Consider the following 26,206-nt stretch of genomic DNA (forward strand, 5'->3'; position numbering starts at 1 on the left):
GTTCAAACATTAGTCATTAGAATTAGTCTGCTGAAATAACACAGATTGCTAGATTAGTTTAGACAAAAATCAGCCTATTAGAATATAATAATGTAGTATTGGCAGGGAGAGGAAGACAAATCTTCTACTTCACACGCAAAAATCCTTGTTAATACAGTAATAAACCTGAGACTAAGTAAACACAAAAGAAGGAAATACAATGCCACTGATATGAAAATACAAGGGAGTGCTGTAGAGGGAATGACTCTAAGTAATTAATACTTCCTTCAGCATTCATAACCTCACGGTTCCTTGCCATACACAATCATGACTTCACTTCACTTGCAATCAAAACAAAATCTTTTTCTGAAAATCCTATATGAATGATGTTAAATTAGGTTTTTTTATCCTCCTTTTTGAGTAAATACAGCAGAATCTCAACATTGTACTAATACTATAATCAAATACGGACCTTTCCAAAGCACAGTTTGGTAGAATTCCTTTAAGTGCCACTACAGAACTGACAACTCTTATAAAAAATAGACTAAGTTTTTTTTAATACTTACAGACACCTAAACCCAGAAAATTATCCTTGCCTTACAGTTAGAAGATTAAAGTATCCACTAAATTAAGCTGCCTAACCAAAGGTTCTTATGATCTGTTCTAAAAAACTACTCATCACATAGGCTTTCATTTATTCCACCACAGCATTTCAGTATAGGTACCAAGGAAAGAAAAGCACACAATTAGAGACTATCTTGGAATAGCTGTGTTCACCTGACATGGCAACTAATGAGAATTCCCAGGGGCTGTAGGCAGACTCCCAATTCTCCAGAGTACAGTTCAAGTATGATACCTTTCTTACCTACAAATTTTCAAGTATGTAATGAGGCAGGAACTAGATAATAGATCTTTTTGAAGCAGATCTCACTGCCACCACCTTCTCTTCCCTATCCCGTATACCTTTGTGTCCCTCAGCTCACTCGTTGAACTACCTTTCCCATCCCAGTGATGTGAGTAAGCAGTTGCAGTACTGAAGGAACAAGTGGGGTCAGCAGCAGATGCAAGAAGGCAGTGCAGGAGCTGGTGCAACAAGGGGATGATGCAGCAGGAGGAGCACAGCGAATGAGTGAGCAGAGGCTGGGAAAACAGGCAGGAGTTATGTGGCTAAGGAGGTAGCGGTAACACTTTGACACTGAGAATACATCAAGGACATGCTAATGTAAGGAGCAAGCTACAGAATTCTGGAGTACGGAGGGGCTGAAGAGTCTTGATCTCTTCTTTCCCCATTTCTAAACCTCTCGACCTCTTGTTATGCATGGGCAGATCTCACAGGAAGCTCCAAACAGCTCTGCACTATTGTCACTGTTTCTGTACCAAGATTCAGCAAACCTAGCATTGTAAGAGATACCGTGGTAGTTATTAAATCGATCTAGATTGCAGAGCTTAAATATTATTACAGAATTATTAGGGTTCTGTCTGCTGTAAAGAAAAAACTGTGTCAGATAATTATAATGAGTATCTCGAACTTTTCTGTTCACAAAAACAAATACTGAACAGAGTACAAAATATAAGCTCCTTTGTATAGTGCCACTAACGGCGTTAAATTTTGTTGCCATATTCTAATCCTCCACTCTTTGAAAGATATAGCCCATCAGAAGGAGAGAACATCAGTTCATATCAACTGTAGAAGCTTAGATTTTCTGGAGTTTCTTTTGCTTTGTTTACTATCGTGAAAATAAAAATTGTAATAAAATATGTACTTTCCTTTTCTAGAAGACTTGCTTGCTTTACGGCTCATTTGGCCTCTATTTTTTGATATTTAATATTGTCTCAGTGTTGCCACAGAAGAGGCAACCAAGGCAAAACAAAGGCGAAATACACAAAAGCATTTCAGTTCCTGACCCCTGCTGTAGAATTCACAGCAGTAAGCCAAGCACTAAACCATCCCTGTGCAACTTGTAGAAACAATCATATGTATCAGAACGCACTTCATAGCAAAACCCGAAGCAGAGGTCATCTAAAGGAAATATAAGGGACAAAGTCTCATCCCAAGTCTACATCTTTGATAGTGCTTTCCTCTAGGCTGTGCAGAATTGTCTGTAAGACTGATGGTCTGCAGAGGTTCTCTGCAGACTAAGTAGATGGAGAGAATGGAGTGGTGCAGGCAATCTATTTAGGTGATTCAAGCCATGAAAGTAAGTGTGCTTGCTCTATAGCCTACTCTGCACAGGGGAACTCTCCCTCTCCCACAGAAGCTGTTTCTACAGAACTTGATCTAATTAAAGATTTGTTGGGATCACAGACGGCAAGAACGAACATGTCTCTATGTTTTTTTCAGACGAGTCTTGTGGACATTAAACTCAGTATTAAGTTTGTATTTTGTTTTCTATTACACAGTCCATGGTTAAAGGATTTACAGCAATGTACTTAACTCCCCAGAACAACTTGATGCCTCCTGTCAAAACTGTTCTAACACGTCAAGTTTGGGAGAAATGCTGTGATACTATGCCACACTCGTCATTTTCTTTCCTGCTATTCTGCACCCCTCCACACATGTGGTGGATTGACCCTGGCTGGGTGCCAGGTGCCCACCAAAGCTACTCTATCACTCCCCTCCTCAACTGGACAGGGGAGAGAAAATATAATGAAAGACTCATGGGTCAAGATAAGGACAAGGAGAGATCACTCACCAATTACTGTCACAGGCAAAACAGACTCGACTTGGGGAAAATTAATTTATTACCAATCAAACCAGGGTAATGAGAAATAAAATCAAATCTTATAACACCTTCCCCCCACCCCTCCCTCCTTCCTGGGCTTAACTTTACTCCTGGATTCTCTCCCTCCTTCCCCTGCCAGTGGCGCAGGGGGACAGGGAATGGAGGTTGCAGTCAGTTCATCACATGTTGGCTCTGCCGCTCCTTCCTCCTCAGGGGGAGGACTCCTCACACTCTTCCCCTGCTCCAGCGTGGGGTCCCTCCCATGGGAGACGGTTCTCCACGAACTTCTCCAATGTGAGACCTTCCCACGGGCTGCAGTTCTTCACAAACTGCTCCAGCACAGGTCCCTTCCAGGGGCTGCAGTCCTTCAGGCACAGACTGCTCCAGCGTGGGTCCCCTGTGGGGTCACAAGTCCTGCCAGAAAACCTGCTCCAGCGTGGGTTCCTCTCTTCACAGGTCCACAGGTCCTGCCAGGACCCTGCTCCAGCGTGGGCTTCCCACAGGGTCACAGCCTCCTTTGGGCATCCCCCTGCTCTGGCATGGGGTCCTCCCTGGACTGCAGGTGGAGATCTGCTCCACCATTGACTTCCTTGGGCTGCAGGGGGACAGCCTGCCTCACCATGGTCTTCACCATGGGCTGTGGCGGAAATCTCTGCTCCGGCACCTGGAGCACCTCCTCCCCCTCCTTCTACACTGACCTGGGTGTCTGCAGGGCTGTATCTCTCACATATTCTCACTCCTCTCTTTGGCTGCAGTGATGTTGCACAGGTTCTTTTTCCCTTTCTTAAGTACATTATCCCAGAGGTGCTACTACCATCGCTGATGGGCTCAGCCTTGGCCAGCGGCAGGTCTGTCTTGGAGCCGGCTGGCATTGGCTCTGTCGGACAAGGGGGAAAGCTTCTAGCAGCTTCTCACAGAAGCCACCTCTGTAGCCCCCCACCCTGCTACCAAAACCTTGCCACGCAAACCCAATACAACATATTTCCCCATTAAATTAACAACTGGCAGGGAGCTTTGCTAGTGGAATTACATATATTTCTTTTGCCATGACCTTCCTATTTAAATTAACTTATAATTGCTTTTTCTCCCCTCTCTACTGTTTTTAAAGAACAAGTCTATCTAAATCAGATTCACCATATTGTAACCCTTAAGTCTAACAGTATTAACTTAACTGTGAGTATCTAGCAGAACTGTGGCTCTGTATACAACAGAGACATTGGCATGAATTTCTATCTTTCCCATAAAGAACAGCTAAACCACTGTAGTGTTTAGGACTAAGCCAACACTTACTAGCTTCTCCATCCATGAATGTCAGAGCCACAGGCAGAGAGGACTTTGCCTTGTCTAGTCTTTGAAACTGCAAAATCCTAGGCCTGTTCAGTAGTCACGGCTCAAACCTGACAAATACCACATCTCAGAAATCAAATTAACTAGATGACTATTTGAGGGACACCAAAAGAAAGAGGAAAAAGAGTGGAGACAAGAGACTTCAGACTGAAGCACTACAGTTTAGAAAAGCTGTTTTCAGTCTTGAAGTCTTGGCCTCTGGGAATTTATCTGTGGTTACAACTTTGCATTAAAATTTGCATAAAAATAGTTCAGTCCTGTTCAGAAAGAAGCTATAAAGACCTAAGGAGAAAACAATGGGGACAGAGAAGTTATCTTGCTCCTGAGAGCTATCTTAATAATATAAATGTCTGTCAATAGTATTTTTGGGTCTGCTTGACCAGTTCAGGGGCTCAGCCTGATTCTTCCTATCTTTAAACAGACCAGTCACCTACAGCAAATGACTATGGATGTCACTTCATCTTTTCTTTTTTTCCTCAATAGGAAAACCAGATACCTTTTCTTTCAATGACTCAAATAATACTACAGACAGAGGCACAAAAATTTTTTCAGACAGAACACATTAGGAACCACAGAGGTGGTTTTGGAGTTGAAAAAGAAAGCTACCAGCTTAGAAATAAAGTAGCACCACACATGCTTAAGAGAGAGTAATTCAACTTGAACGGTACAAACTGCATTTTAAAGGGAAAACAGAATATCTAAAAATAGGAAACTACAGAACTAAAAAGGTGAAACATGTTAATGTCGGGTAACATTTAAGGAAAATGGTCTATTCACTGTAGATAGTACCATACTAACATTTCCTTCAGAAGAAGGATTTCTTCAAGAATAATCAAAGTAATTACTATTTCAAAAGTGGGATTTGCAAAGACATCTCTATTTTATAATGCCTATTCAACAGTTTATGTGGAAGACCGCACAGGAGCTTTGCTGACCAATTCTAGAAAAGCATAGTTTCTTTCAGCCCAGATGTCAATGCCTTTAGAAAGAGAGATCTGTAATCATATTAGGCATGAATGAAGCCCAGAATTATAAACTTTACTATAATACATTCTAATTCAATTGAATACCACATTTTTGTGGGTCTGCAATCTCTCTGAACCTTGAAAGTGAACACGTTTGATGACGTGTTGAAAGTCTTCAGCTCTATGCACTGCAAGAGTTCCATCATATTAATTCTTTAATTAACATTATCACATCTTCCTCGTCTCTCCTCTTCCTAAAAGATTATCAGACACTGATGTGTCCCCTAGTAACCTGAAGAAAGGCACCATTAAAGGAGAAAATAGAAACAGCACAAACTATAAAAGTTTTTTATGAAACTAATAGAAAAATGTCTAGCTAGTATTTTTGGAAATATTTTTGAGCAAGTTTTCTACATTTTTAAAATTTTTAGATCCAATAAATAAGCGTTGAGCCCACAAAAACACCCACATTGAAAGAGCTCAAGCCCAGGGGAAAAACATCAATTGCTTGGCAGGTTGGTTTCAGACACGCTAGGCTAAGTATTCAGAAAGTCTGACAAAAACCTACTCTAGGGGAAGAAGAGTGAGAACATGAATTATTTATGTGAACAGTGATAATCCCAAACTTTGTTTAAATATACATGGAATCAAGTTTTGATGATCTCTGGGTAGATTATCCAAATCGTGCAATAATAATGTAGTTCTTGAAGGTAACCCTTTTCTTTTCATGCTTATGACCATTGCTTTATACCTTAACATCATTTTTCAAAGATAAATATACTAGAAAGAGTATTTTTTTACACCTTTAATGGAAATTTTAAATTACTGTTTTGTTTTTGTCTATTACTACTTTCCACTATTCTCACATAATGTAGAATTGAGTACTTAAGATTCAGAATCCAATTAGATGCATTTTATGTAATGAGTGGTAGGCCATCTTAAATTATAAAACATATTCATGAGATTTTTATAGACAGCAGAACATTTCGGGGGGGGGCAGGGGAGAAGACACTTTATTGACTTTGAAATGTCTCTGATTTGCCAAAATTTTGCAAACCCCAAATTCTGGTTTCTAATAGAACCCTATCTGAATTCCTAACTTTTCTGCCTTCATCTTAAGGAACCTGAAAACAGCACATTTACTAGAGCAACCAGATGACAGGTCTGTCTCCATTTCCTGGGATTCTTCATCCACTGCAGCGAGAACCTCACTCCATGAAATTTCTATTGGCAGTTTACATGTATGTTGTAATTAAAGATGATTATGACCTAATTTTGTGGCTCAGGAGTTAAGTAACTCATAAGGCAGGAAAACAAGGTTTGCATAAAATTATTATGTTATGAATGCAAAGCTGATGGTAGAAAGCGTTTTGAAAGCAGGTTCTTTGAACTACAACTTTTTTTATTTGCAAAGATTAATATTGGATCTTGAGTACTACACCCTCTTCTAATGTTAATGATTCCATTTTATTCACTCATCATAAAATTCTGATGATTAGCTAGATATGCATTTATAATATCTGCAGTTGGAAAACTACTTTTAATTAGACTATCTGGTATTCTCAGTAATTAAAACCATAGCAGTATTCTGTATTTTAAGTGTCCTGTAGTCTCGTATGGTAGCAAAATCTCACGAGTAACTGCTATGATGATATTCACAGTAACTGTGTTTTGCAGTCTTAACAGAGCTAAATATTTAAGTATTCCTCAAAAAAACCAGAAAGAACAATAGATATAGCAGACCTGGATATAACTAGGTATTTGGGAAAACATGCTTGTGGCCAAAGAACACACAAAATCAAAGAAATCAGTTATATTTTCCTGCTCGTGGGAACAACTTAAGAATTCAATAAATGTTTCTGGATTAAAAAAAAAAAGCTTCATTTTCTGCCAAAAAAAAGAAAATAGGGTATTACAAAATAATGATTTTTCTTATTTCCCATGTAAAAGAAATTGGCATTTCCTTTCATCAGCTCTTATACTGAAAAAAAAGTGAAAGGAATAGGAAGAAAAGTTGCTGTGTCACTGCTGCAACACAGGAACTGCCATAACCGATCAGCCCCCTCAGTGGTCTTCTTAGCAGTTTTGTCTCAGAAGTATCTGGTATTGCCTAAGGCCAAAGTACTATAGAACTTTCCTTCATTAAGACAGACAGCTGAATGACAATTTGTTTCTTTTATGCAGCACTCTGCAGCTTTTGTAAAACCATTACACTTCAAGGCATCGCAAGTCTTACAGAGATTTGATTCATCATTTGATTCAACTCACTATATTCTTGGTGATTTATACATGCTAATGTAACTTGAAATTAAAAAAAAAACAGTCAGATTTGTGTTTCCCAGCCATTCAGATGTTTTTGGAGTCTCAGTCATTACCTCAGCCTAAAATGTGTTACTAAAAAAATTAAACCCTGAGCACATAAGTTTAATAGTGTCTTGTAGTAGCTAGGTTCACCAGGTTAACTAAGCATGGCATAAAAAAAAATTTTCTTCTACCAATATTAGATGTGTTCTATTCCAGCTTAATGTTCCCCGATCTTGTTTAACAGCAGAAGGAAAAAAAAAAAAAAAAGAAAAAGAAAAAAAGAGTACATCCAATTCACCCCTCTACATCATGTACTATTTTACACAGTCTTCATTGCTCATTCTTTGCTAATTTAATCTTGTAAGTATATCCTCTTATACCATTTTTTCCAGGACTTGTAAACGATTCATTACTTTTCTCTGGACTCTTTATGATTTTGTAGTGCCCTTGGATGCCATGCAAGACAAAAAGCAACATAGTTGCTTGGTTTTGGACTGTTACTGTACACTTCATTCATTATGTCTTTTGAGTATCTGTATGTACTATATAGAATACTACAAAATTCCAACTAATTATTTAATATGCAGTCATTTTAATTCAAAGTGCCAGTAGAATCAAGTAAAGAATATTTTGATTAAATATTACTGTTACTAAAAAAAGTGCTACTAGTAATACAAAAACTATTATCAGAAAAATATCAGCTCTAGGCACTTGAGAAAACATAAGCAATCAAAACTAATCAAATGTTACTTCTCACAAAGTTGAATAATGAATACTGGTTGTAAATGTCCGTAACATTAGTTGGTGCACATAAAAGTATTTTGATCCAGTAAATCAAGTAGATTCCTATGAGATTAGAACAGAAAAAAAGATGTGGATAAAAATGATGAAGTCTTCAATGACAGTAAGTACCTCAGCACTTTTCCCTTCTCTGCTCTGGGTATGACTGAAACTGGGTGAGTGTAGCAACATATTCCCTGTGGGATACTTTTGTTGCCTCCAGCAACGCAGACAACAGATGAAAGAAATATTCATGCTTTCCAGTAATGTTGTAATTTTTCTTATATTTGTTCCAGTCTGCCTTTACAGGAGCATCTGGAAGTAATGCACCCTTGTCTTTCATGGACAATGGTTTGGGTATGAGTTTCTCAGCCACAAAGAGGTAAAAGATACTTCAGATTAATTATTAGTACTCACTGTAGTAATTAATTCCATTTTTCAAGTATAGTTAGAAACAAAACACTTAGTAATTCGATTTATAGCAGTTGGCTTCAACAAGACAGCTGGCTTCAACAAGACTGCCAAGTGAGTAATGTGTACTCAATAATTTATTAAATGCTACCTCTCTCTATTCACCTATTAAAAACAAAAGCTACACAAAAAAGGTTAATAGAAGTAGCTTTGAGTGTTTTAATCTTGAACATTGCAATATATATTATGCAGCAAAGATTAGATAAATCATCTGAAAAAAGAAAAAATTGTAACTAAGCAACACAGCGTAAGTTTTGAGTCTTGCAAATCAGATGCAGAATATTAGATTCAATTTTAGAAAAGTACATGGAAAAGTCAAGTAATTTGAAAGAAATCTGAACAAAAGTCACTTTTAAAGTAGTTATGTTAGTACCATTTTACTAAATGAATAGCTGTGGAAAGCATGCTTAAGAAGGATACAAACCTTTTGGAATAAAAATATTCTTAAATCCAAACAGTTATTGAACTAACTTCTATCACTTTTTTTTTGCTTACAAAGTTTCCCATGTTTTAAGACAATCATCAGCCTTACTTCACAGAAGGGGAACATAAGTTATGCAAAGTTTCTAATCTCTTTGTCTGGAGAAGTGAGAGTCATTTGGCCTGCTTTGCACATAGCAGTATCTCTACAGAGCTGAAAAAAAATGAAGTAAGAATCAAGCCCCTATTTTTTTCCTTGACTAAAAACTAGCTGCTGTTTCTTTGTCCTCTGTATATACTGTATTCTGACTGCTAACTGAAATCACAGAAACAGGAATGCAGCCTCTGCGTACCATATAGTATGTGATACGTAAACAACAACATAATGCCATATGCAATTGCAACTCAATAAGTATACGGTGGGAGTGGAGAGATATTAGGTATAGTCAAGACAAAAGCCTTTCTTTCCTTTGTTCCTTCAAACTGTGAAGTCTCTATAGTCCACTCTCCTGAGCAACCTACAGGATAGGTGCAGTCATTCACATCAGAGAACCATCAGAAGCTTTTAAACAGAAACATCCATTGACAAGTAAGCACATTTAGATGCAGCATATCTCCTGGTCTGGTAATAAGGCTTTATGATCACAATGTATATCTTTAATTAGGATATTATCACATGGACTGAAAACCTCTAGAGAGAAAAACAGTATAGCTTTTTTCTAACCAACCCAATAGGTAAGGAAATTTCATGGCAGAAAATGTGAAGAATCTGTGGGCAGTGCATATTCCAAGAATGACAGTCAACTGCCCTAAAGTATGTCAGGTTTTGGCAAATCCATGTTGTTTCTTCAACTGTCATTTACATCAGGTAGCTGTGAGAGACACTTCTGTAAATCTTGGAGTCAGTGGGAGATTCACCACTCATTACAATGATGTAAGGCAGAATATTTAATTGCCACATGATGGAACAGCTGGTTCCACACAAGACAAACGTTAGACATCTGCTGAAAATCTAGCTGCTTGCCTGGAATGAGGTCTACACATAAGAAATTTTTCCAAAAAGGATCTAAAATTAATACAGTCCACCTGGCACACAAAAGACATACTCCACCAATACTTACAGAATCCTTCCTTCTCAAATTATTACCTTATGTCTTAGTGTTGGAGAACCTTCCTCTGCTTCTGTTGGTCCTTCAGGTAGGAGAGGAGCAGAATCTGGCACTAATCCTGAAGGTTGTTCTTCATATTTTTCTGAAAACCGGATCCATAATTCACCATTATGAGAGCCATGAAAGAATTATGGAAGTATCTATTTTATGTGAACAAACATGACATTACAATATAGCTAAAACCAGGATGTGGACTGAAACAGGTGAAAAATGTTTGAAGCCAAACTTTGTATGAGAATTTATCAAAATTTGCCCATTAACTTTTATTTATATCAGTAAGCTTAGATTTAAGTTTGATTTATATATAGGTAATTATGTAAAATAAAAACAATCAAACATTTACATGACTAAGAACAAAGTCTATACTGATAGCAATGCAGCTGATACATTTGTTAAGTATCATATGCATTTCTTTTGATTCAATAATAAGATGGTCACCAACTGAAATAACAAATTATATACCAGGTTGGTTTTTTTTTTTTGCACAGTTTGCACAACTTGGACAATCGCCTCAAAAATTTTGTTTTGTTTTTTTAGGAACAACTGGCCATCACTGAAGACTTCCTACAGACTGCTCTCTAGCTTATTTTGCAAGGAAGAAAGGAAGGAGAAAATGCACAGGATGTGCAAGGGGAGGACAAAGGGGAAGGGCAGTAGTTAAGCTAACTTTAATTACCATCATCAAGTTAGCACAGTGTTATGTCCATGTTTTTTTTTAGGAAAGAGGCATAAATACTAGACCTCACTTGAAAGACAGAGGGAGGAACTAGAAAGTGGGGGAAAACATCTTGAGAAATGTTGGGTTAAAAGATTTCTAAACATCAGTATAACTGATAGTTTGATAGTTTAGGAAGGCAAATTAATTTCTTGTGGCATGCAACTACACACTACATCCATAAGCTGAATACTAACAACTGTCAGGACACTGAGCATCTTTACATCAGTTGACTCAGTAGGATGCTTACTATATTATTTGTTCAGATTCATTTAGGTTTGTATTAGTTTAATCAAAACTCATGACAAGGACCTGGTAGCAAATTCAATGCTCAGATATGACATTTAACCATTACTGTTCTTTTAAAACTTCATACTGAAATCCACTTAGTTGGGAACTGAACATTCTCTATTAGAGTAGGGGGAAATTCAAGAGTTTTTACAGAAGTAGCTGATTACATCTAACAGAGGTTGCCTAAGAAAAACTTAAGATGTCTGTGAAATGCTTTGATGTGTCCTAAAACATTGCCAGGGTAGGGCATGAACCAGGTGGCTATATGTAAGAAGAGATAAAGAATCAATCCAGTTGAATGATAATTAAGCCAGTACTATATAAGCTGGAATGTTTAACTACATGCCAATACCTTCGTAAGTCAGGTATGTCAACGTGCTAAGTGGTTAGCTAACTTTATACAATTTCTGCATTGCAATAAGTCATCATTATGCCATCTGTGTGCTACATAAATTTGTATCTTCAGAACAACAAGCAGTACTGCATGGTAAAATCTTGGACCATCAGTTAAACCCACACCGGTATACCAGGAAGACAGCAGTAAACTTACTTTCACCAGCCACATAATTAGCTGGAAAATAGCCTTGCTGTCCATTTGCTAGGCTGCCAAACCACCAGTTATCATTATCTTTGTATAACACTTGGATAATGTCACTGCGATGGATGGTTAGCTCATCTGATCGATGCGCTGTGTAGTCATAAAGAGCCACTACCTAAAAGAGAGATAAGAGCACCACAGCTTTATCACAACCATGCCACAGAGAAAAAAGCGCAACATTCACTTCCTCTTGCAGAAAAGCAGCTGAAACCAAAGCTGCACTTTGGTAAAAGCTGAGGCTGTCTCAAGTTTTGCTAATGGGATCAGGGGTGGTGGGAAAGCAGCAGGAGAGGCAAGATAAAGGACTGTGGGATTGTAGAAATGGTTAAGAACATTCAATTCACTAAGATTAGCTTCAAAACAGCAGCTGTTAGTTTTATAAGCAATTTACTTGTGAAGCAAAAGGAAAAAAAAAACTTCATACATTCACTTTCTCAGAATTGTTACACTACCTTCAGATCCCATTCTGTGTGTGCTCATGAAGCATATGTGTTCGAATAAATACTTCAACAGTATGACAGTTTTACTGAAGGAAAAATTTAGTACAAAAATATCATTGCAAAGTTTTGCTTTGATCACTCCACTTCATTTTTTCTGCTGTTGTTTAGAAATAAGGATTTGCATATACTATTTTATAAATATCTGCCAAAAATACATTTATATTCCATTTCACATAATAAATCCATTTGCCAGTGAAATACAGTGCGTCTATACTTTTTTGGAAAAAAGTTCTAAGCGTGGTCAGCACCACGCATACTACATAGAATACATTACCAGAAGCCTGCTTTCTACCTTGAATATGAAAATATCAAGTATAATTTCTTATTTATTTCCTATGCCCTATGAACAAAAATCTGTCCTGATGAATTCAGAGCAGAAAAGACCGAAAAGAAAACAAGTGAACTGAAAGAATAAGGGAATTGCTCACTTCCCTCATCATAAGTGAAGAGCAAAATTATGACCTATTTTACACAAAGAACACTGCTTCTCTACATACAATCTTCACCTCAGATTCCTCTATGAAATTGTAAGTAAAGAGGTCAGAAACGGGTATTGTTAGGAGCGATGGGAGGTTATAGGGTATTGAAGGAGACAGCAAAGTTATGAAGATAGGGATTTGGAGAAAAAAAACTTCCTTTTTTTATTACTAATGCATGCATTTAAATCCTAAGACTGCTGAACTGCACAGTGCTTTTGATATTTGTATTTATGTTTTGAGTAAGTTCACCTGTGAGTTATGTGTGTAAAAATACAGCCAATGTCAGTTGTATTTGCATAATGTCATGTCACCAGTTAAACAGATTAAAGCATTTATGAATGGGAAAAGATGGAAATGATTCTACTATTGTAAATTCTATGTGGTAACTTGTGAGGTGGTCAGCATCAAAGAATTAGTATCAGCATAGTTCTCAGTAGACGGGAAATTTATCTAAATATGCATTCAGTAATCCTGAACTTACATAAAGAAGCTAAACAATAAAATATCCTTTATCATAACTCTCCTCCCTCCATTAGGAAAGCTAATACAATAATTACAGGTGATGTTGACAATACAGAAATATGAACTATAGAACAGAACCAAACTAAAACACACTAATGAGCACCATAGACAAACAGTACAGGACTGGAAGCTTGCATGATCATGTCCAGTAAGGGGTGCTCTAACAGTGCCCACTGCAGTTAAGTGACAATGGTTTCCTTAGCAATAATACTATGAAAATCATGAGGTCACTTAAGGTTAAAATAAAAGAAAAGGAATGTGACACTAATTACTTGGCAGCATGAAAGACAATGAAAGGCAGAGCAACAAATACTTCCTTTTGCAGTGTCTTTTGTAAGATAGTTCTGGTGTAAATGTTTTGTTTTTGGAAAAAATTACAAAAATTCAGGAACATGGAAACACTGCCAACAAACAGTTCAAACCAATCAAGCAAGTCCCACTGTCTTGTGTCCCAGAAATAAAAAAATAAAATACCAATGTGTCCTGTAATACAACTGGTTTAGCAAGCCTGACAACTTAAATGAAATGTGGAAACTGCCATTATATTCTCTGGAAACATATGATCAGAAAATGACCATAAGGGGATACAGGAGGTGCATCTCAGGACCCAAGCAGAATGTAAAACACAATTATGCCCAAAGCAATAGAATTTCTTCTGGTGTGACATTCAGACATTTGTTAAGTTCTGTCTGGGTCCAAGTTCAAGCAAAAGAAATCTATATTAATCAGAATTTTACAAAATTATTTTTCAAGAGCGATATAAAAAAAAGCAGTAAAGTGGTTATGCTGGTTGTAAACATGTTTGTAAGAGCTACAAAATCTAGGATAGCACAAAAAGCCTTGGGATCATGCTAAAAAAAAAAGAAAGAAAGAAAAAAAAAGAATGTGCTTTCAAAAGCACAGATACAGTGTAACAGGTATAGAAGACACTGAAAAAAATTACATGATACTTACTGTCTCTTGCCCGAGTGGACAACTGCTTCCTCCTCTCACCCCCAGTGCAGTCAGGCAGTCATCGTTCTAGAAGAAGAAGTTATTTTAAAACTTTAATATGAAGTACTTTGATAAACTATAATTTTGAGTATTTTCATGTCTACTGTAAAACAATAAGAATTATCTGTAATAAAATGTTTTTTTTTAAAAAGAAAAAGCAGAAGTGATGTTAAGCAACACTGAGTAATATTGGCTATGTAGATATTTAGAAGAAGATACTAAGTTTTTCAAGTATGTACACTACACTAAAGTCAACATGGGGGAAGACAGAGGGTTGATGACTATGCAGTCTAAGCTTGTTTGCATTGCAAATACTACGGTAGATGTTTAAGAAGTTATTGCAGTGAACTTCACCTCTGAACCAGTATTCAAAAGATGACACTTTCATATAATGGAGAATTTCAGGTTGGTCTTAATAACCAATACTTTCCACTTAATTCTAATTGTTCTATCTTTACCACTTACTCTTCAGATTTCCAATGAAGTCAAAGGAAAAGCAGGTATAAAATGCAATAATTATGATGATGTGCCTGTACTTATAAAATTTGATTTCTGTCTAACAATAGAATTCTTCAGTTGAAAGAAGATTTAAAATGGGAAAATTCTGAAAATTATCAGAGGAACAACAAATTAGAAAAAGGAAGAGATAGAAGTCCTTTCTGGTGTTAATTTTTTTCAATAGCCTATTTTCACAAAGGGGAAACCAGTTCCCCCTACCTAAATTTTGTGTGCGTCGAAGGATACAAACTACAATACAGGATAGAAATACTACACAGCAATTAAAATATTTTAGAAAAGAAGAATCAAATGTGAGCTTTGTACAGTAAACAAATTTCCACCCATAACAGATTGTACCACATTATAAACAACATTTATATTTGAGAACTTCTATCCAACATACTTCACCTTTTTCATACTTTACAGCCCCTCCTTTAAATGTCTTTTGCATGAACTTCTTTCTCTTCTTTTTTTAAAACATATCTAAAATATATTGCTCCTTTTATTTTCTGCTGTTTTTTTGTTTGTTTGTTTTTAATTAGGGTGATCCAAGGAACTTCATTACTGCAATCCTCAGCAGAGTAAATGGCATTCTCTGGAACAGAGATTCTTGCCCTCAATGTTGTTTTCCTAACTTAGCTAGGCTTATCACATATGGAAAGAAATCACTAACTATCCTGAACACAGAGGTTCCATCCAGTCTCCAGATTGTTTCAGTATTGCTACAGTAGTTACACATGCAGTACATACAGATGAACACAGTATAAAAGCAAACAGTTGCACTCAGTTCTTATCATCTACCAGAAGAACATCTAAGCCTACCACCTAAAGAGTTCTGAATAATTATGTGCACACACACACACGGGGGGTGGGGGGGTGGGAAGGTGTAACTGCCTGATTTGATAAACAAATTTTGAACAAAGACTGGTGGAGCTGCAGTTCAGAGTACGTGGCTTGTTCAGTGGTCTACTGGTAGTTAGCACTGCCTTACAGGTTGCAGCTAATTCTCATTTTCCATTCTCAAGGTTAAGAGAACTGTGCAAGCAATGTGCTTAGCCTGTGGGGTGGGAGTGCCTCCTGTTGCTCAAAAATGATTCATCAGAGTTATGAGCAGTATTATTTAGGTAACTAGTTCAGGTACTCACATTGCCCCATTATTGTGTCTCAATCTGTCTCTCTCTCTTTTTAATAAAGTATTTATGCGCTCTCAAACACTCAATATAAGAAGAGCTTGAAGAGAGTGAGCTGTTTGGAAATAACAAGCTAAAATCCATGAGTCATCCTAAGACTATGTTGAATGTTCTCAGACACTGTGTTAAATTTCTGAGGCAACAACAATCCCAAGAGTTTCCTCTTAAAGAGATACTCCGATCATGTCACAGGCTGCACACACACCCTGCCTCCAGCAGGACAGGGGAATTGACACGGCTGCCTGCCACAGACATAGCTACTCCAAGGCAGCAGAGCTGCCTCTGCCGTGCCATGCCATTTCTCAAACAGTGCAACTACCAGTTATACTGCAAGTAACACCCAGCAAAACCTACTGGCTTTTCAGCTTAGAAACATCATTTTTTTAATGTTGTGTCACAAAACTAAGCCACATTTTCAGGATTCCAAAAAGCAACAGACGTACTGAAGTGTATGAACACATTGTTCTTAAAACAATATTAACGTCTCCTTTTCTTAATGCAAGATGGAATCCTTTTCTTGCATTGGAACAGACATGGGGCTATAGTCAAGTTCTGAGGAGTTGGTCTTTTTGGGAGGCAGTCCATGTGTGAGAAACAGGAACAAAACGCTTGCTGAAAATGCCTGCTGTGTCACACTGATTTTGGCTGAACAAAGCTATTAGGAACTTTCAGTGTAAGGAACATCCTGAGAAGAAGATAAATAGATCCAGAAGTTGATGCAGAGTTCTAGACCACGGAGTATCATGCTGTTATCCACAACTAACCCGCTTAGTAGCCTTGACATTTCTAATATAAAAACAAGCAAAAACTGTTTTAAGACACTAATACAAAAGAGAGCATTGCAGATAAGAGTAAACTGATAAATAAGTTGCTGTATCAAGTGTCACCGAATCCTGATAATAGCACTAATTAAAATGTTTATGGCTTCTTTTTCATTGGGCAGTTTCAGTGATTGTGATAATAGAGGTTTTGCTTTTATTCATGCAGATGTATAGCGGCCAACAGGATTTGGGCATTAGATAGCATTCCTTCCCTTAGGAGAAGCAGCACTGAGTAGGAACAAGTGATATGTTATTACTGTCTTTTCTGTAAAAAAATCAGCATTTCACTTCTATTACTGAACAAATATATTTCAAATACCACAATATCAAAGTTTAAAGAAAAAAAAAAAAAGAAAAATGTAAAGTCTACCAGTGGTTTCATATGCTTCTTCCTTATGTGTAAATACCTTCTTTGTAACAGGATAAACATACAGATTAAGTCCCACTTTCTAATTAGTCATTAACTCTTAATAACTACACTTGGAAAATAAGCTTTTCTAAGATTAATCTTAGGCAGACACTACACATGCTGGGGTGAACGCCAGTGTGTGTGCATACAGGGCCAAAGCCACCCTCCCTGCTTTTCCCGTTAAGAGTGACAGACTCAGTGACATGAAGAAGGACAAACATCTATTTCTTGGATGCTGCGCAGTGCCACTGCTTCTCTCCACTCCACCTCCCTATACCGGCTATCTGCCAGAATGGAAAAGAAATTAGGAGTGTTACATTGCAAACACGCCATTGAAGACACAGGGAATGAGTGTTAAAGCTTCCCTTGTCTGTTCAGTAAATCTGTGCCTCAGTGTGTAATAGCCTAGGTTCTGAGACTGTTACTTTCTGGGTTTTTTGTTGTTGGTGGTTTTGTTTTATGGTTTTGTGTTTTGTTTTTTTAAAGGAGATAAAATAAGAAATGAACTTTTAGTGCTCAAAAATCCACGACTGGCTTAAAAGTGAGACAATATTTAAAATTTTTAAACAGTTTACAGAATCAATTCAAGCTTTTACAGTTGCTCCATTGTTTCATATTTCCTTATGAACCCAGTGGTTAGAAATTTATTTAATCCTCTCCTTCCCTAAGAATGCCACACAATCTCTTTACCCCAGTAACTGAAGCCTTAAATGAAACACTAAATAAACTGACACTTAACATAAAATAATTTAATATTGTTAGCACTGTTGTATTACTGTTCTTGTTCTCTGGTCCAATTGTCAATACGCTCCTAGCTCAGGACACTTAACTGTACAAATTTAGTCTATGGGAAATAGAAGTACAAGGACAGGACAGTATTAACAGTTAAATTAAAATGATTCTAAAAGTATTAATTGCTAAGAATAATGTAGTCCTCTTTGGTCTTAATTAATCTGTCTGTAGACACTGTAAAGTTACTTCCTTAGGCTCCAGATGACTACAATTCTTATTTGATTACAGCCCTTCAATATTTAATGAGCATGGGAATCTATAATCTGCCTAGAGGAAAAAAACCAAAACTGTGCCAGGCTGTACTTTATTGAAACCTGCAATGTACAAACAGAAAACAGAAATGCAAACACAGCTGCTGCAGTAAAGCCTACAAGGATTAAAAAAAAACCAACAAAAAAACCCAAAACCAAACAAACAAAAAAGGGAAAAAAGATCAATTCAGAAGCACGTGAAATACTCCAGCTCCTGAAATTATTCAAAACCTCTTCAACTATTTTGTCATTTGTAAATATGCTACTTTCTTGATATAAATTACTCAGTTTACCTGCACTTATAACATATATATTACTGCATTTATAACAGAAAAAGTAACAAAAATATTCAAAACCTTAATTAAACCCTCTCAGAAAAAAATATTTTAAATTAATTGCTATTTAGTATTTTCCAGAACAGTTGATCCTGTAAATGTTTAAAGAGCTTGCTATAATGGAGAACATCAAAATACTGATTGAACAATTTATATTTTTTCCTAAAAATTACAAATTGATGGCTAAAAAATTGAAAATGTGAAAACAAGAACCATTTTGCCACTAACAAAACGCAATGTCAAGCCGTACTTTCAAAATTTCTTGGTGAATCCTATGTTATTTACCAGCTTTCCACAACTCTTTTAACAGATTCTCTTAAATAAGGTAGGTCCAAAAAGCCCCTAAACCAACTCAAACCAAAACCCTAAATCCAAACTGTAGAGCAGCTATAAATGATCCAAGTTAATTTATGTCCACTTGTAATAGTTCTCTGAAAAATTACAGTTAGCATGCAATTGAGACAGAACATTAAATCATGGCATTCTGTCCATGTGTGCAGGAGAATTAACATCTCCAGTACAACAGGCCTGGCTTTCTAGAGCCACACATACAGTATTCAGAAGCACCACTCGTTCTTCCATCAGTAGTCTCTCCATTCATTTTGTGTTTAATCCAGGTTCATCAAGTGTATAGTTAGAATTAATGGCATTTATAGATTCTGTTGGATTTTTACTATGGTGATCAGGAAACCAGAAATAAAGGAATAAATATAATTACTAGAAGTTTCCAATCAATATTTAGCAGATAAGCAATTAAACAAACAGAGGATAGCTGTGATTTCACTTGTTACAAAAAGGTGAAGTATGAGTAAACAATGCAAGTGGTGGTGCTGTAAATAGGATTCAATTAAAAGTTATTGTCCCGGCTTTCTCTCCCTACTTACCAATGCCTGTATTCTTAGTAAAAATCAAAACACAGGACTATGATCTTAGCTTATTTATTTCTAAACAACAAAAAGTAAACCATGAAAAAACATAAAGCTTTTCATTTGCAGATATCTGATCTTGCTACCAGCTGGCAGCAGCAAAACCTTATTTGCCCATGTAGACAATTTGCTTGAAGATACCTCTTTTGTGAATAAAGACAGGATAAAAAAAAAAAAAATCCTCTCTACAATGAGAACTTGTGAATAATGACATTTTATAGTTAAACATCAATTTAAAAAAAATGCAAAGATAGAATTCCTTACCGTCTGTAGTCTACCCAATAGTGTTCGGCTAAGAGGATTTCCTACTGGGCTGAAACACCCTGTGAAAAGAAAAGGCTGTGAATTTTCTGCTTGTTATCCTTTTCCATCGAATAAACCATTTTATTTTAAAATCATTATGTTAGCAGGATATGTTTGACAAAATTCTAATGAAAAGCAGCAGCATCTTTCAGTCACAACTATGCATCCTTCAGTCAGGAACAGTTGGAGGGTTTATTTAACTAACAGACCTGACACAAGGTTAACTAATCCAATATTTCCATTCAAATGATTTGGAGAAATAGCTCAAGCTATGTCCACATGCCACCTCGTGCTCAAAGCTGACACTATTATCTAGGCTGTATTGCTTTTCTCTTCATTGAATTTCTGAGTAATGCATACAAAGTTTTCCAACAGAAATGATCACAAAAACTCTCAAAGGAATTACTTCCTTATTTTATCTGAAAGAATAACTATGCCTATTCAGTAGTTCCCTTTGATCATCTGAGTTCCTATCACAACACATCTTGCTGTTTATTTTATTCACTCTCTACATAGTGCATTTGAACAAGTACTTGTAAATTCTTTTCTTTTCAAACTATTATGTTAACTACTAAGCTTAGGAAAATCCTTTCATCATCTATGGATTTATCTTTTTGTTATTGGTCTCCTCAGCTGTATACTTAAGAAAAACATCTTAAAAAGAAAAAAGACACAAAAATCAGAAAACAGTTGAATATGACAGTGAAAAATGCTACCGCTTCATTGGAGAATGGTTTCTCAAGTATAGAGATGCCAGACAACACAGAGTTAAGCTCACTGGATTTTCTCTGCGAGACACTAGATTTGAAACAAGTCTTGTTTCCAAAGAGGAGTAAGTTCTAAAAACTCATTTTCATTTGCCACTCCAAAAGTCTACTCTCGAGGAGTCCAGTATTTGAATAAAGAGGACTTTTCAGATTCAGATTCCCATGTACTGGCACAGCTCCACAAGGAAGCTTGCACAACTCCACCTACAGTATACTTTCTAAAGCCTAGTGGTTTAGACTTTCACAGGAGATTTACTCATAAATGTTTAATCATTAAGATATTTAGATATTTCTAAATATAAGAAAAGCTGCAAGCTCAAACAATCACAGTTAAACCATGCTCCTGCAGATATTCTGCATGTGAATAATTTTGTACTTGTGAGAAATGCTAAATCAGTGCAATAATTGATTTTTCAATTTTGCATATGAATAAAAAAATTTGTGATCTTAATTTAAAAAAAGCTTGTATAAATCCTGAAATATTTCATTTTGAAAGGCTTACTTTGATTTTTATTAATTTTTTCCATCTCTTCTCAGAAAAGGAAAGAGATGAGAATAGAAACAGTTTTCTGAATTCAACCCACACTCAAAGACAGTACACCTGAAGCTTACATTTTTTCAAATAAACTATGCTAAACATTTGTTCAGCACTAACACCAAAAGTCAGTGGGGATATTACTCTTATTAATGCTGTTATCTACATACTCATACAGTACAAAACAAGTTGCTACAAAGATGGTACTACATATGGATATACTATTGCATACAAGTGTCATATCAATTCTTTGAATAAGAAAGTCCTAACAAATTCAAGACCAATAAAATGTCTGCATGATTAAAAAAAATATTTTTCTTTAGACAGCTAATTATTCTACCATAGGATTTTCAATTTGAGCATTGCATTGTTGTGCCAGTTCACACAAACCCATTCTAAGATAAAAGCCATATAAAATATATGATGAAAACAATTGCTTGTTTGGAAAAATCTTCAAAATTTAATTAAAAAGAAAGCAATCTGTATTTTTATCAGTAATCTCACTGACTTTCCTGTTCACCTAAGGAAAAGGTGTATTACCTATAAGTACGTCTGGACTATAGGTTTATGTATGTGAGTACTCCTGTGCAGTCTCTATATTTAGCTGCTTGTCAGGTGAAAATTTATGGTTAGACTGATATCCCCAATTAAGCCTCAATAAAGGGCAGTGCAGACCTGTTCTGCTGCAAGCGTAGGAAAGAGACAGAAGTGTAACTCAAAGATATAAGGAGTGCTGTACTGAATTCTAGCTGCTGGCACTGGTTTTGACTTAGTGTTTTCCATGACTAGACCCTTTTTGCAAAACAAGCAGGAAATTCTTATTACTTCGCTTGAGGTGTAAACATTAAACAGACCACAGCACACTTGGGTCCAAATATTCTACGGTCCACAGAGCCAATGCTGTTTGTTCATATTGATCATACCTATTGGTTACCCCAAACTAGTCTTTAGTGTTATCTGTTAATTGTTTTCAGTGATCAAGCATTCCTTTAGTAGCTCCTACATTCAGAACAGTCATTAAAAAAACCCAAACGACCCCAAACCCTGTTCAAATCTTCCTCATTCACAAAACAAGGTCCATTCAGCAAGAAAGGGAATATCCATCCCTTCTTTCTCAAATGATGCAGTAGATTTTTAAAGCAATTTTACACAGCTATTGGCTTGACATGGTTCCATGCTTGATGAAGCATGTAAATGACACTGAGCAGGTGTGACTAACAGCCTCAGCACTGCTTGCTTTGGTTATCTCTAATCCAGGCTGTGCAAACTTTTCAACTACTATAGTGAGGTATTGAAATTGAGGTCAGGATTGCAGAAGGACATTTCCACTTCACCCAAAAATAAGGTTTACAGGACACTGTGATCTGTTGAGACTCTCAGCCTGAGCTTATACAAAGGTCATTAAATCCCTTGTAAGATCAAACCTGAAAAAAGCCCAACACCCAGGTTAATCTAGACTGTCATATCTTAAGGATGCTTCAGAATTACTAATGGAGAAGCATTTTTATTGATTCAGAGGGTTTACCTGAACTCTCCAACAATCTTCCTTCTTAACAGCATTTGCTGTCTTCACCTTCAAAACTTGTACGTCTTGAGAAGCTAATCTTCCCTATGAAATTATAAACATTTGAACTACTGTATTTCCTGTTACTCTGCATTGATTTTTCAGTGGCCTCCTTTATATGGAATTGTACATGAGAAGAATAAATTATTTCTAGAAGAACCTACTGCTAATGTCTAAATGTGATGTCAGATGTCTCAAAATGATATATGCTGTTGCTTTTTCTCAAATTATCAGAATTTTCACATTGACACAATTTAACAGCAGGACAGCTCTTCTTCATGGGCCACATAATCCTCTCACTACAATTATCTTCTGAGTCCAAGCATGTGCTGACTTTAGGTAAATGCCTACCAGAGAACTGGTATTTTTTGAAAAACCGTGTAGGTGTCTGCCTTGAGAGGGAGTCTGAAACTGTATTAATTTCCTGTATAATTTGAACAGTGAACTGGTAGTCTATCCTTAGTTCCCCCAGGTCACTTCTGGTGATACATTCTCTGCCAGTATAACTGCAACTAAAGAGAAAAGAAGACAGAAACCAAATAGTTGTCCTCCTGTCCAAAGCACATGTCTGTACTACCAAGTTCCCAGTTTTTATTGCATGCTTTCACTGAAAAACTACCCTCTCCTCTAGATACGTGCATTAGTGTGAAGTGATCAAATTCTAAATAGTTGGGCTGAAATACACAGGAAGTAGATGAGTTCACTTCCAAACAGATTAGATTTACACAGAAATTTGTAACAGCAACAATGCCCCAAAACAGCACTTGAAATAATTAAGAACACTTCCTTTTAAGTAACAGCATCTTTAGCTATTATATTTGTTTTAAATTAATAGCAAAAGAGCCAGAACAGGGGAAGAAAGTCCTTCTAGGGAGTCATGTAATTCCACTATTATCCTATTGGATTGTCTAAAATCACCTAGTATTTAACGTTTATGTGAAAAATTCCTCTTTTAATAGAGGCTGAGAGAACATTCATTACAGAATTTATGTTTTAATTAACTTTTCAAAAGAAGGCTTTTTCTCCCTTTGTGAAATGCTCTTGATAAATTAAGTCTTTAATAAAGGTATCTGTGCATCATAATTCTCCAAGGATTCCTGTCTCGTGGAATCTACAGTTAATGAAATCATCTAGAAGTTCATCCTGGAAAATCCTCAGAAAAATCACAGAACACCAATGAACAAATACATAACTAAGAAAATTGAAAAAAGTTAATATTCAGACATTTCTGCGATGAACCCCTCTAAAGCATGCAGAGTGGAAAAAAAAAATCTTACCTATTCCAGTTCCACATTGTTGTATTTTAAATTGAGTTTTACTTTCAGTTTACACTAATTATTAATGTCTAAAAAGCCCACAAACAAATCCTGAAAGACATGAAAATAAACTATGCCTCTAGGAAATGGTATTTTGTTATTGCAGATACTGTTCTTATAATTTATATTGTGGCTCTTGCAATACAGCATAGTTAAAATACACCCAAATAAACAACAAACACTGGGAAAACAAAGTCAGCTCAGATATGAGATGAGTATGTATATATCAGCTCAGTCCTTCTCCTACTCATCTTCTGTGGCTTTAAACTGTTCCCAGTAAACAGAACTATGTTTTCAGCACAGTCACCTGTTCAAAAGTATGACCTCTGTGACCAAAACATATTTTTAGTATGCAGTATAATCTCTACTTTAGGCTTCAAAGGAAAGTTTTGAGTTATTTTAAAAGTAAAAGCTTTCAGAGCAGCATTACTCAGTTTTTTTGTGTAATTTTATTTTTCAAGCTATATCTATCTCTCAATATAAGAGAAAGAAGGTCATTCTGTAATGATCTAAATATATATTAATCTTCCCTCAAAGGCTTTATCCTCACAATTATATTTAATAGATCAAACAGAATTCATTAAATAAAAAGATTGTTTATCTATTGGATAAGAACCTGTTTTCCTTTACTTAAACACAGGATCACAAATACTTTCAAAACCCACCACAAACATTTTCAGATGGAGTTCACATAAAATTAAAGGAATGGATGCATCCACTTAACACAAGCTTACCTTTTTGTTTCACCAGCAAAACAGATGTTTTACTAATATGCAATGCTGTATGTAAAAACCCACTTGAAATTCTGGTCTACATAACTTAGTCTAGAACCTATGATTTTGAACATATTCCAAATTGAACAGGAGAATGTATAGGACTAAAGTGTATTGAAAATTGTTTCAATGAAGTTTAATCTCTATTATAGCTTTTAAAACTACTTTGGCTGTACGTAGACTAAGAAAATTATATTCAAAAGCAGTTAAGTGAGACAAGGAACAGAGTATTTTTAGCATTCTTTCTAAAACAGCGTTCTCTTTGTAACTAATATGACGCCAAAGGTTAATTCTCTTGAGAGCCCGCATCTTGGAAACCATTTAAAATGTATATTCTCAAAACAGTTCTCACATGCTATGTTTAAGTGTGTATATACAAAGTGCTGTGATGGCATCACTACTGAATGCAAAGGAATTCTACAAATGCCTGTAAGATTTTTGCAGTGTATTCTGCACTGACAGAAGTCTGCTCAAAATCAGGTGAGCCCATGCTGTACTAGCCCTCTCCTTGTCTTTTCCCCACTTTTTTCTTCTATCAGAGCATCTGGAAAAGACTGAACTATCTCCTCAATGTCGTTCTTTTCTTCCAAGTGGGCTTCCAATTTGTTAACCTAAATCTATCCATTTAAAACCAAACCACAAAATCTATAGGACAAATGAAATCCCTCTCTGTTTACTCTTACTTTCTCTAAGTTATATAGAGAAAATTCTGTTAATTTATTTTAACAGTCAGATATGAGAGCTGTTTTCATGCTGTATGCACTTAAAAAAATGAGAGAGACAGAAGCCTTAGCTCTACTGCTGCCACATGTCACTCCTCCAGTTAGTGCAGAGGTTGATCTAGATGGCAATGACATAAAACGCAAAACAAAACAAAAAAGCCAAACCCAACTCCCCTCCACAATTAAGCCAAAAGAGAGCTGTGCTGATAGCTGGAAAAACACTTCTTTTTGTTTCCCTTCCGTACCACCATTAATACAATGAAAACTTGTAAACTTACAAAATGAAAGAAACTTGGGAACTTATGTCAATAGATCAGGCTCTGGTTGCCATTCAAAATACTATACTATACAGAAAAGTCTGCACAGAAGGATAAGCTTTCAATAAAAACAGTATGCAATACTTAGCTTTTTAACCAATTGTTTACTAAATGCCAATATTAAAAACAGTTATCTAGAAAAGTAACTCTAGGGAGTTACGCGATTCAGTACCATGCAGTTCCACACATATTGCTGCAGCTTCTTTCACACCAGCACGTGATTTTCCAGTAGATGCCCCAACTCCAGGTATTAGGAGAACTCTGACTTCCCAAACCATGAGTCAGTCACAGTCTTCCTAAACTGAGAAAGACAATGGGTCTACTGTGCTTAAACACAGTAACTTTCTTATCCAAGGACTGGTACAGTTCTCTCTACCTACTGCGTCTGGTTGTCTCTGACTCCCCAGCCCAAATGATCAAGTACGCCCTTG

At 36.3% G+C, this 26,206-nt stretch overlaps 1 protein-coding gene across 6 annotated transcripts in view; it reads right to left on the bottom strand.

The window, feature by feature from the left end:
- The window catches only part of AHI1 (Abelson helper integration site 1), a 100,081-nt gene that overhangs the window by 8,967 nt on the left and 64,908 nt on the right, over positions 1-26,206 (bottom strand). For all 6 annotated transcript variants that reach the window (XM_075035773.1, XM_075035774.1, XM_075035776.1 and 3 more), the window contains 4 exons: positions 19,743-19,801; positions 14,218-14,283; positions 11,715-11,877; positions 10,137-10,240 (listed from right to left, as the gene is read on the bottom strand). In XM_075035773.1, the coding sequence (XP_074891874.1) occupies positions 10,137-10,240; positions 11,715-11,877; positions 14,218-14,283; positions 19,743-19,801 (392 nt within the window). The remainder of the gene's footprint in view (positions 1-10,136; positions 10,241-11,714; positions 11,878-14,217; positions 14,284-19,742; positions 19,802-26,206) is intronic.

The sequence above is a fragment of the Buteo buteo genome, chromosome 9, assembly GCF_964188355.1.
Source record: "Buteo buteo chromosome 9, bButBut1.hap1.1, whole genome shotgun sequence".
Taxonomy (NCBI): Eukaryota; Metazoa; Chordata; class Aves; order Accipitriformes; family Accipitridae; genus Buteo; species Buteo buteo.